This window comes from Lycorma delicatula, chromosome 3, assembly GCF_047948215.1.
Source record: "Lycorma delicatula isolate Av1 chromosome 3, ASM4794821v1, whole genome shotgun sequence".
Classification (NCBI taxonomy): domain Eukaryota; kingdom Metazoa; phylum Arthropoda; class Insecta; order Hemiptera; family Fulgoridae; genus Lycorma; species Lycorma delicatula.
The window spans coordinates 146,872,968-146,886,737 of record NC_134457.1 but is presented as its reverse complement, the minus strand read 5'-3'; the positions used below and the strand labels follow the sequence as shown (position 1 = coordinate 146,886,737).

The following is a 13,770-nucleotide window of genomic DNA, read 5'->3' as shown; positions in this document are numbered from 1 at the left end:
TCAAAAAAAGTAAAATTTCATTACTTCTGGGTTTATTTCAGTTACATCCTATAATGAACAATCATTCTCTGAAATAACGGAATTGGTACAGCATTCCCAAATAGCAGAATTGACTATTACCAGAATGATATATTATTTTCACTAGCATATAACGTATATTCTCCGGTGTAACGGATTACAATGCGCATGTATAATTTAAGTACGGCGTGAAAAGAAAAATAAAACCCTTCTGGATTATTTTGTACTTATTACATTTAGGAGTAATTGAAGATAGGTTTTCCTTATGGTAGGCAAAAATAATTTACAATTCGTTAGTTTTTCATAAATTTTATTCAGTATTTATGCAAAAATTTTGCAAAATACCGATAATTTTGATAAGCCCATTTTACTGTTTCTAATGTATTTTCGTCAATTATATTACAATAATTACAATAACGTAATTAACGCAAATTCTATAGAAATATCTAATTAGTTACATTTTTAAGGATATTTCTAGGTGAAAAATTGAACTTGGCACACATATGTTGGGTATGTAAGAAAGAAAAAAGAAAGAAACTGCGTACTGAGATTTTTATTTTTGAAAGAATGCTAGGATCTGTATCTGCTGAATTAATGATGACACTTTATTACGGTCTTATCCATCCGTACCTATAATACCGTATACACGAGTGAGCGACTGCATTAACTATTCATGTGAACAGGGCTTTTATTTTGCGAGCAAAATATCAATAGGCAGAATTAGAGGGATAAAGTAGTATAGCTCTGAGAAATCTTTAAAAAGCTTAAATATTTTATTCCTGAATTCACCGAACATTTATAAATCGATACTTTACATAAGAGTAACCTACAGTGATTACGTTAAAAGGTTTGATAATTAATTAATTTATTTTTAACGACCTGTTCATTTATATTACAATTTTTTTTATAGATATAATACCTTTTCAAAGTATGTAAAAATTATATATAATACATTACGCATTATTAATTATTTATGTTCATTACGGATACTCATACAGAAATTCAACTAATAAAATTAAGTCAAACGTAAGTTATTAAAATGTATTTTTAATTTTTATTCTTATAAATTAAAAAACATTTTTCAATTTATTAATTCAAATATCTGTCTTGACATAACAAAATCTCAAATTATTAAATTAGGGCTGCAGTTCAGTTCCGCATAATTCCAGTTTGAATAATTGCTTTTTTAAGTAAACATTCTTTAGAAAGAAAACTTATATTAATTTTTTGTTGTGGTATTTTTTAGGTAAAGGGAAAGCAGGTTATAAATATAATAAATTATTTCAAAATCTGGTGATATAGTTATTACCATACCCTATAACCTCATGAAGATTTGAACGAGTTAATGTGCTATACTAAGGAAATATAGATTTGGCAGAACTTGTTCTGCCAAATCTATATTTCTGTTAAATATATATATATTAAAAAAAAAAAAAAAAAAAAAAAAAAAAAAAAAAAAAAAAAAAAAAAAAAAAAAAAAAAAAAAAAAATTTTTTGTTTTTTATTTTTTTTTGAGATTTGGCAGAACTTGTTCTGCCAAATCTGCCAGACTCTTCTTTGTGATTTAAATACCTTTTCTTAAAAACTACGCCACATTGGAAAGCCATATCAAATCAGACTATCACATAACCACTGTAAGCAACCGTTATTGTTGTTCTTGTCATTTCTTTTTTTGTTCTTGAAATGACATCGTATAAATCTCAGTGTGTTTAAAGCAGAGACAAACGAATCTAATCTTAATAATAAACCGCTTTCTTAGTTTACCATTTACCAAGAAAAGAGCAAGTGTTTTAATATAGATTCTCTCTGTCGTCAGGTAAGTTATAATCTTACATGTACAGATTTTACGAAATCGGGCCGCTTTAATCTTTAAACAGTTTTAACAGAAGACTATGCCTTTGACCAGTTACAGACCAACAATTATCTCAGACATGCTTTGTCTCTTGGTAACAGTATTGTGTTTTTTAAACAACTCGTTAGAAAACAATTTCTGGTGTGCTCATTACTAGTATGGTCGTTTATGTACTACAGGAGAAGAGCTACTGTTCACATTAGTCCAAACACAGGAATAAATTCTGACTGTAGACGATTTAATATCAACTCTTTTTTACCTTCTTCTAGTAAAAATGTCTGAAACCAACTTGATGAGATTCTGCCGACCACTATAATATTCCAGTTTTGAAAAAACCTATTGTGCATAAAAAATTTAAAATCCTTCGATAGATAGCAAACTCTACAAACGTGCTCTGTGACCGATGAAGAACCACATTAAGCTTGCCGATGAAGTCATATAGTGCTAAACTAACTGATTTTCTTTTTTCTTTTTTTTTAATCTCCGGGACCACCGTTAGGAATTGTTTCAGAGGATTAGATGAATGCAAATTTTTGTAGCGTATAAAAGAAAATGCGATGCCTGACCGGAATTCGAACCCGGGACCTTCGAATGAAAGTCTGAGACGCTACCACTCGAGCCACAGAGGTCAGCTAAAGCAATTGATCTATCACCTAAAAACCATTATGGTTATCTTATTACCAAGATGATTCTTAAGAAAGAAAGGAAAATCGATTAATACAGTTTTTTCGAAATATTTCGTGGTGAAAGGTTTGTCGCAATTCTAATAGTCATTCAATCATATTTTTGTATAAATAGAAGTAAATCCGTATGTTTAAAATAAGCCGAAAATATTCTAAATGATAGTGGGTTGTTAATAAGAAGTAAGTGAATTACCATCCCATTCAAAAGCATTTTTGTTTTTAAAAAAAACTTAATGATCTTTTGAGTTTTTCTGAGGAAAATCAAGAATGAAGGAAGTATAGAAGGCTTAAAAATCCTTAAGTGTTTAACAGTAGTCTGTGTTTGGTTCGGGAACAACAATGCTAATTAAGATATAACAATTAAACTCTTCAGCAGTTTTTTATTTGATTTCAATGCTTATAATTGATTTAGTTCAGTGCTTATTAGTTGATTTGTTTTCAATGCTTATAGGTTAAAATTATATCTCTGAGTAGGAATCGATCTGTTTCTTACCATAATATTATTAGGTTGAGGTTATTTTTTTTTTAATAGATTTATATTATTATGCAGTACTTTTGGGAATATTATGAGATAACTAGTGAAATTTAGGTCGTTTCTTTTACCATAATTCTTAAACACCTGTTAACAGGTGTTTTGATAACCTTTTTTTTAGTTACGGTCTTCTTTTCGGTTTACGGGAAACGTTTTACATTACCATTTTTTTATAAATTATCGAAACAGTTAAAAAAACTTCTCGTCAATTTAAATTACAAATACCAGTTTTCTTTTACAGAAACAATATTATTCTGTCGACGAATGCCTAAGTAATACTAATGAAAACATTTTTTAAATTCTGATCTTTCCAAAAGTGTAAATAAATATGTATTCTAATAATTTTCACTTAAGTTTTTTTATTAATAGTATGTTGGTGTATTTACCTTAATATTATTTCAGGTATTTGTATCTTAAATACAGTCTTGTGCAAATTAATATGAACAAGAGGTAATTTTTAATTAGTTACGTTGTATCACTTCGATAAAAAGGTCGCTGTGGAAGAAAAATGTAAGAAATAGCACCATCTTAAAAGATGATGCTATTTTACGTAGAATAAATAAAATTAATTCTCAGAAAAATATTTTCGAGTTACAAAAAGACTTACAATCAGTCGGTGTGAAAATTCACGATTAGAAACTCCTTACGGACCCAATTGTGAAAAATGAACTGCACTACCAAAGAGAAGATGATTTCTGCTACGATAAAGGTGTGGTTTTACGACCCAGAAATTAAAGAACTATGTAAAAAACTTATAGATTCAATGCCTAAAAGAATTGAAATGTTTATTAAAGAGCGAGGAGGACATATTAAATACTAAAACATACTGTAATAAACACTGTACATTCTTAACTGTAATAAATTTGATTATTTTTGAAAATATACTCTTGTTTATAGATTTGCACAAGCCTGCAATTAATAGACGTCAATCATGTGTATTTTTTATTTTATAATTATTAATTTTAAAATGATCCTAAGAGTAAGGGTTTATCACGGTTTCCCTTGATCCTTTCAGATAAATACAAGAGTAGTTACTCTTTTTTACCCGTGGAGTAGCATATCTACCCATTCCTGAAAAAATATATATATAATATATATTATTATGTACTGATTAGAATAAAAGATTTTTTTATTTATTATTCATTATTCTAGATGACCGCTTCCTAAAGTATTCCACAAACCCAGATATTAATAAGTTTTTATGATTAATAAGAAGCAAAAGAAAAAACAAATTAACTGGGTTGTATCGTTAGATAAACCGAGTTCAACGATCCGCGTGTGTTATTACCAAGCAGGATATAAATTGGATTTTTACTAGTACATAGATCTTCATAGATTCCACGCATTGTTGCAGGCAAATTATTCTATAATCAGGTTCTATAGTATCAAATGTAAGTAAAAATACATTTAAAGTTTTGTTGTTGGAATAATAATGAACTCTAAAAATAAATGCGATTACAATGTTTAAACTTGCATTAAACATTTTTTTAAATACTTAAATTTCATTGTTTTCTTATTCATATATATTACATCCTGAATATTAAATAAGATGAAACTCTATTACAGTATTTTTTAAATTATTTATTTTTTCTTGAGTTGAGTTATTTATTTGAAAAAAATTTATGTACGGAATGAAAAAAAAATTAATGATAAAATATTTAATTCAGTATATTATATAACTTTTTATACGTAGATAGTATAATATTTTTTATTATCAAGTAAATTTCAAATAATAAATTTATAACAATATTTAGGTATATAGCGTTATAAATCTATAAGTTATTATGTAATAATTTTTTTTTTACTGTGCTTATAATTTATTTATTGTAGTGTCTCCTCATTCGTCGTATGAGGACGAGATACGTAGAACTGATATTTTTTACAATTATAAAATCATCAAGGCCAACGAAATTAAATAATTATTTCCATTTTTCAGATTAAAAAAATTTGACCCGTTCATTTCTTCAAAGTATTCCGGTCGTCAAATTAAAAGTTTGTCGAGACATAATATAGTCGATCTAAATATTTTTTCAGTCGATATATTATATAATATAATTCAAAACATTTTCAGAAGTATGGCTGATATTCGTTCAAAGTTAAGATGTTACTTTGACTGTAATGAGGTTCAGCGTACGGTGATTAAAGTGCTACTCGTATTACTAAATGTCATTCGCGTTTAGCTGGATTTCGTGTGCTGATACGCGATCATATATTGGCCCAGTGAAGAAATAAAAGGAATCACTTCATCTCATCTTCTTCAGTATGGAGTCAACGGATGCTTACTATTATTGAGAATGGCCATCATTTTTCAGAGCATCATGACCTTAATGTTTGATTATGGCACTTTACTCTTTTTCTTTTTTATATGACTAGGCCCAAGGAACACGGGAGCATAAAACAATATCCACCTGTCGTTTCTTGAATTTGAGATATCTTTCCAGTTTCTTATCTATAATCCGCATAAATCCTCTTGGTTTTGATTTGACCATTTGGTCTTGAGTCTCGGTGTTAGTTTTTTATGTAATAGTCTCGATTATAACAACTTAGCACTTTTCACCAATTCTGTGTAAGTTTTCCAAATGTTGAAGCCGTTTTCGTCTGCAATCTGTAAAGCTCTCTGTTCTAACTGTTTCTTCAAGCACTTATTTCGATTTTTAGGAATGTTCGAACATTACAATCATAAGCGATTACATGAAGGAGTATTACAAGTCTTACCCTATCGACAGATATTTTATTTTAAATTTGTAATAATAATCACAATGATGCTCTAATCTTTGACTCTGATTTTTTTTGATTACTTATTTTATTGTTCCAGCTCTCGTTGATTAAGGAACTTAAATATTTAAACTATTGGAATTTCAGGAATTATCCGATTATTTATAAGAATTCTGTATGGAAGTTGTATACATTTTCTCTACATTATCACAAATATTATGTGACCTATACAGGTATATGATGTATCACTAACATTTGAAAAATACTTTTGATCGGTTTTAAGCAAAATTATGATTTTTTTTTTCTTCTTTTAACGACCTGAAATAGAAGTGCCAGCAGTAGAAAGGACAAAAAGATATTGCTTAAATTATATAGTTTTTATTAACTAATTCGCAAATCAAACGGTTCAAAGGGTATTGTGTACTTGTACTTGTACTTTATAAGTACAGTGTAAATTATGTAAAGTAATAGAATTATTCAGCTTCATAAACTTGGCTGTGTACTGAGGATTCAGTTTTTTATAAATTGTTTTCACTATTTTATTTAATCGATTTCTTTCTCATAAAAATAATAATAATTACAAAATAAAGCTATTTATGCAAAATAAAATAATGATTAATTATGTCTAAATTAAGAAATTTGAAAGGAAAAAAAATGAATTTGACTAATTTTTTTTTTAAATATTAAAAAGAGGTGTAGCAGATTAATAATTAAACAATAGAAATTTAATGAAAATTTAGTTTATTGAACAAGGACCCACCGGGTTGGTCTAGTGGTGAACGCGTCTTCCCAAATCAGCTGATTTGGAAGTCGAGAGTTCCAGCGTTCAAGTCCTAGTACAGCCAGCTATTTTTACACGGATTTGAATACTAGATCATGGATACCGGTGTTCTTTGGTGGTTGGGTTTCAATTAACCACACATCTTAGGAATGGTCGAACTGAGAATGTACAAGAAAGACTACACTTCATTTATACTCATACAATATCCTCTGAAGTATTATCTGTACGGTAGTTACCGGAGGCTAAACAGGAAAAGAAAGAAGTTTATTGAACAAGAAAAAAATTACAGTTGCAGAAATGTATGAAAATATTCAAATGCACATATATTTATTCTAAAACATTGATTTGCTGAAATGTCTTTTATCTATACAAAATCAAATCAACTAAAAAACTTTTATCAGATTTAAGTAGAAAAAAACTAGTAGTTTTCCTTACATGAAATAGTATGGTAAACTTAAAAAAAACAGTTGGTGCACGTCAACTCAAAAAAAGAAATAATTTTAAAAATACTGTAATGCACTTTCATCTTAAATCTTATGTAAAGGATGTAATAAATATGCGTAAGAAAACAATGAAATTTAAGTATTTAAAAAATGTTTAATGCAAGTTTAAACATTGTAATCGCATTTATTTTTAGAGTTCATTATTATTCCATATACATACACAACAATATATGTGTATAGGCCTGCAAAATTCGTATAACTTATATAAAATGTACTTAAAAACCGGCAAATTTAAAAATATAAAACAGTAAAATTAGTTATATAAACAGCAGCAATGAAATAAAGTTTCTTTCAAGCTACTACTGAAACCTATCTAGGATACTTCGTAACTCTCACATTATTGGGAGCTCTGAGGTAGTCCGGCGTGCTGCCGGACTACCTCACTAACACTAACATAGATGTGCTATCTATGTTCGAAATTAATTCCTGTATCGTACGTGTGTTTTTAAACATAAAAATTGTTATAAATAATCGTGGATCTTCACTTATTTAATTTTGATTTTATAAGATGAAGTAAATATCTTCTAAAGTTTTTTTTTTTATCTTTTATTTCTTTTGGTGTCGCATTTGTTTTATTGTTTTTTGAGAATTAAACAATGTTTAGTTAGTCGTAAACTAAGGTTATTGCGCTTCGGTCGACAGAGATTCTGTTGTATTTTTATATTTTACAAACAGAAAATTGCACTTTTATATATCACGTATAACTTTAAAGTCTTGATTAATTTTATTTTATTTATGTGATTACATCAACGGAGAATATGATTAAAGTAACCTACCAAATTGCTGTATTTTGGCTTATAAAAGACTAAACATTTTCCTTTTGGTTTTACGAGCGTAATTTTCTTTTTAAATGGAATGAATGCCAAGAAAACCTTCATGCGTTTTTTTATAGCTGGTTCGTAAACTTAGGATATATCTGACTTAAACTTGTGTTTTACTGCGACGTTTCTTTAAGCCTTAGTTGAAAGTAATTCTAGAAAACTACACATGTGCCCAGGCATATACGACCGATTTTTTAAAAGGATAAAATGAATATTAAAAAAAAAAAAACTTTTATTTTTATTTGTTGTAGTTTAAATAATTAATTAATTTTGTGGTAGTTAACTCACATCAATAGAATGCAATATAAAATTAGTAGATGAATTAAGCGGAGTTATAACTCCTAATAAAAAAAAATATGCTAATATAAATAAAACAATAAATAAATATACGACAAAAAAATTAACAAACTTGAAAAAGTAAACTCGAAAAAAGTAAAACTAAAACATTGCTAAAAAGAGAAGTTTGAAATAAAAAGAGGGGAGGAATCGGGAGAGAGTGAAAGGATATGAGTGTGTGCGCGGGAGAAATTAAGATCAAGATAGGTGCCGACTATTGTACTGGTGTGTATCTGTATATTGTAAAGGTGTTAGTCAGGCAGGGTAACGGAGTAGAATGGAAAGGAACGCTGGACGTGTTGAATTAGGACAGTCGGTTACCTGGCGTATGCGCGCGCAACTCAGGGTTAGATTATGGTGGGGGTAGCTGCACAGTGCAATGCGACTGATCGGTAAGAAACAGTGAGGTTCTCAGTCGTGTCCGATCTCGGTGGGGTCGTCGCGTAGCCATGTTTCGTGATAGTGTCCTTGTGTATTTTGTGTTATTCACTGGCTGTTATATTATACTTCCTACATCGGCTTTAAGTAAGTAATTATTTATTACTGTTGTTTTATATAGTTTATATAATGTAGATTAGATTTAACGTATATTGTGTTTTAACTTTCATCGAGCTATGTCGTTAAGGTAGGGTATTCTGCCACTGCTATCCTAAGCCGTATGTAAAGTTTAGGTTAGGTTGATTTCATGCTCGTGTAGTTACTATCATTTTTACTAAGCGAATGAATTCGATTTAGTTTAGCATAAATGTTATAAATATTCCATCAAAATATATTTTTGTAAAGTCATAAATATAAAATATGTTTTGATATGTTAACGAAAAATATTCTACGGCAATTAAATTACGATTAATTTATTGTAAAATCGCTTTTGTATTGTTACTGTGGAATACACTTGTTACTCGTTCACAGTTGTTTAAATATACTTGTAATGTAGAAATATGCTGCTTGTAATAACAGATATTTCTATGTTAACTCTTAAATCGAGTATCATTTTTGTAATAAATTAAAGGAGATTCGTCGTATTGATCCATATGCCATCGATAAACATAGTATTTGAATACATTCTTTAATCTTGACTAAAAAACAGGTTTTCACGTGTACAAGTATATTAAAAATGTTATTATTTTTATGTCGTTTATTATGTATGAAAAGTATCGCCTGATAATTTATATATTTTTTATTTAATTAAGTTATTATTGTTGATATTGTTATTTTTAATGTATGCGTTTATTTATATATTTAAAATAAAATGTTATTTAAAAATAAATAAATACATTAGTTACGGTTTATTTTAATTAGACTAATTATTGTTAAGAGTGAAGTGGATTTTTAATACACTGTCCTATTAAATAAATTAACACGTATTAAACTACACTTCCCAAAATGTAATATAAGTGCGTGTTATTTGATTGACAGAATTTATAAAATTTACTTTATGATATTATTTATTAAATCTGACAATAATATTGCATATATTTATATACAGCCCTGCAACTTAGAAGGCTATTTATTAATCTTATCAGTTTTATTACACAGACATACCGATCTGTTAGTTGTAAGGTTGTTTTGATTGATTTTATTACAATTGTTTAAAATAGAATAAATAAATAAAATTACTTCGTTTTTTTTATAGATTTTTAACAGTAAAATATATCACCCTATATTAATAAAAATTTTTTTTCTACATAAAAAAATTTCAGAATTTCTAACATTTGAATTGTATTATGGAACAGTGTATTAATATTTAGTTGAATTTAATTATTAATTATTCTAGTTGACCTTACTCATGCATGTAGCTGTAGGCGATGTTTATTTTTTATAAAACCGGTTGATATTATATTTACAATTACCGGTAAAATAAGATAATATGGTATTATAGAAATTTAATTACACGAGTTGGATGTAATTTATCTACTTTTTTTTTAACTTTCAAATAAATTTACAAACCAATCAGTTTTTTTTTTAAATTATTATTTTATACGTTGTTTATTATTTTTTCCACGCGTACAAATAGATATTTTACTGTTAGATTTTGTGTCGGAGTAAAAGCGAAAATCCATTTAATACAGGAATTAGTATTTTGAAAAGTTCCATAATCCATCGAAGTAAATTACAGTTTATCTATTTTATTATTTTTATTGTTAGTTTTTTGTTCAGTAATAAAATCATTGGATAGCTGAAAATATCTTTCTTGAATTGATTATTTATTAATCCGTCATTATGTGTTTCTCGAATATACATTAACATTGCTATTCGAGTGGATATATATATTTTTTGCTTGTAATTAAAAATTTCTGATCGCCTTACTAGAAAATAAATTCTCATAGGACGATCAAATTGATTTCGTATTTCGTCTACATTAAAATCAAACCGTATCGGTTTGCTTCGAAACCTCTTAAGAAGACGCTGAGCTTGTCATCAGTATTAAATATTTATTATGTCTACGTTTATTGACACAAAAATATGTTATCTCTCAAGAGAATTCTTCAAAAAAAAGGAGTAAGATAGTGTTTAAGGATATTAAAGTACAAGTGTATTTTTTTTTTCTCTTAATTATGAGTGGAGTACACCGTTTTATTAAATTAAAAATTCTCAGTAATCCACGCTTTTATATTTATAAATCTACTGATACGTTAATGAAATTTTTTTTTGTAAACTCATTCCTTCGTACAAGATCTGCCATTTTGAATAAATTATCGACCCTTTTAAAAATTCTTCCCATCAATTTGAAATAAAATTAAAAGATTTTCTTTTACAGAATCAATGATAATCGAACTCTGCCGATAAGTTTTTAAATTAAAAAAAACTTATTGATTAAAAAAGAAAATACTGAATTTTCATTTAACGGTTTTTAATTTATATATAAATTTTACACAATCGCTTTACTATTTAATTTAATTATTATTTTTATACGTAAACTTGTGTCATTTATATATATATATATATATATATATATATATATATATATATATATATATATATAAATATATATATTTATTTTAATTAAAGCCATAAACCGTATTTGTAGATATTTTAGATGATATAAGCTTATTATTATGGATATTTAAATAAAAGTCATCCGCTACATTTTTTATAAAATTACAGTTATGTTATATAGTTTAATGTTAAAATTTTTACGATATTTAGTTAAAGGAGATAGTTTTGCAAATTATGTTCGGTCGAATATTCATTCCGATTTAATTCGTAAACATCATTGAAAGTTGCTGTGTCGTATTTTTTTTACGAATTTGCGTAAATTCCTGTCCTGATCAATTATTCAGTAATGCAATTATAATGCTGTAAGAAAATATAAATCAATTTATACCTAATGTTTAACTAAAAAACTGATGAGAACTTATAAGAATATGTGAAAACATTTATTATTATACTAAATAACAGCCCTCTTTTCTTGTATTTCGTATTTGGCTGTTTTTGGTGTCTAAAATTAGTTCTGTCTCTATATTTAACTTTTATTCTATAAGCATAGTCTCTTGGGTCTTCTTCACTATTCCTCTACAAAATAATAAACTGTATTACTTAGTAATAGAAAATGTTATTCCCTAATTAAAAGATATTATGCAAATATGCTTAGTCATCTAGGATTTAAAAAATATATTAGATCTTTTGCGTAGTTTTGTATCAGTTTTCTCGTCGGAAAATTAGGCTAACTGACAACCAGTTCGAATTACATGATATTTTTAAAAGAAAACTTCCTGTTTGATCTAATATATATAGAAAAACAAAATTTAAATGTTAAAATTTAAAAAAGATTTTATGTAATAATTAAGAGATAAAAATAATTATCATTGTCTTGCTTATTTAAAAAAATACAGAGAGTAAAAATCCAATTAATAAAAGATATTTACAACAAAAATAACATCATAAGCCAAATCTAGGCAATAAATACGGTTATCTTATCAGAGTGCATCTTCAGTTTGAAATCATATGAAACTAAAGCAATCGGAAAAAAAGAAAGAAAAATGACCAATAAAAATATGTGAGAACGTATTCATAAGTAGTAAAGTTCGTTACAAATACAATGAAATTGAGAACATGTCAGAATCAATCAGAAAAAGAAGAACCATATTCGGCCACCTTACGAGAATATATAACAGGCTCACAATACAGATCTTCAGCCACATTTATAATTAAAAGAACGGAAATCAGTAGGTTACAAAGACTTTAAAGAAATAAAAATAACTGAAGAGATAGTACAAGACAGAACAACGTCCAGAAAAGCGGTAAAATATTTCAAGGGTTTTCAAGAAAAGGAGAAAAACGAAACCGACTATGCCTAATCAGAAGAAAGAAGAGAAAAACAAAGCGAAAAAATGAAGTACTCTTGGAAGACCAGGAAAAATAAACTGCAGAAGAAAGAGAAATGAATACCAAATGTTGCTTTACGTCGTCCGCAGACGGCCAAACTAAAAAAAAAATATGTACTAATTATAATTAACAATTTAAATTAAATTTACATAACATGGTTTCATCATTTATGCTTACTTATTTCACCAAACGAAAATTCTACTACAGGATGAAATTTACTTTTTTTTACTTTGAAGTTTGAAATTGAAGAAATCTTAGACGCCAAAGAAATTTACGTAAATTAGAATCCAACAAACTCTGTTAGTCACCATTAAAAATTGCGTCATTGTTGCATATAGTTTGTACACTTAACGTTAATTAGACGAGGTAAGCTAGCGTGGGTTATGTTTGGTTATATTATATTGAAATACATACGATTTGTCATATATTGTAAAAAAAAGATTGAACAATTTTGGGGGAAATTTAGAAAGCGTACCGAAATGATTTTTCATTGCTTTCTACATTAACACGAATATTTCATTTTTTCTAAAGCATAATTTTCATGCCACTAGGGAATTATAATGAACATCATTATTCTCAGTGAAAACAACTATGACCCATCTACCTCAAGTGCTTTTACATTCGTCTCGGTTATAACAGAAACTGAAGCAAACAGTGAAAAGAAAATAATTAATTAACAATCTATTTTGAATTATATACATTGATTCGACTCGTCAGGAAGAATGACGGAAAAATAAATATATCAGAATTTTCATTTATGCTTTCGATAAAATTATAATATTTCTTAAAGTATCACCATAATTATTCTAATAATTTCCTAGCCTGTTTAACTTCGATTGTCGACATTCGGTTCAGTTTTAGAAGTTAATAAAAAAAATGAAATAAATAAAAAAATTAGATGAAACAGAGGTAGTGATTGCTGATCCCGAAACCAGCCGAGCAGTGATGCACCTAAAAAGAAAAATATAGGCTTTTAGACATAATCGTATTAGTGCACGGAAAAAGTTATTTAGCTAATAATTAAATTCTGACACACGTTATGGTTCTATATATTAATAAAAACATCAAATAATGATTTTTAATTCAAGTCAAATGAAATCAAATTTTCATATTATCTAATCAGTTGTAAAATTAGGTTTAACGGTTGTCACTTTATCTTAATTTTTTTATCTTTTTTTTTCAAAATTATATTTTTGATTAATA

General features: G+C 27.4%; 1 protein-coding gene across 5 annotated transcripts in view; it reads left to right on the top strand.

Moving 5' to 3' along the window:
• Nucleotides 1-8,631: 8,631 nt before the first annotated feature.
• The window catches only part of LOC142322087 (low-density lipoprotein receptor-like), an 871,174-nt gene continuing 866,035 nt past the window's right edge, over nt 8,632-13,770 (top strand). For 2 of the 5 annotated variants that reach the window (XM_075360751.1, XM_075360744.1), the window contains exon 1: nt 8,632-8,766. In XM_075360751.1, coding sequence (XP_075216866.1) covers nt 8,691-8,766 — 76 coding nt within the window. In that variant the 5' untranslated portion in view covers nt 8,632-8,690. The remainder of the gene's footprint in view (nt 8,767-13,770) is intronic. The other 3 variants (XM_075360745.1, XM_075360748.1, XM_075360746.1) reach the window with 2 other exon arrangements.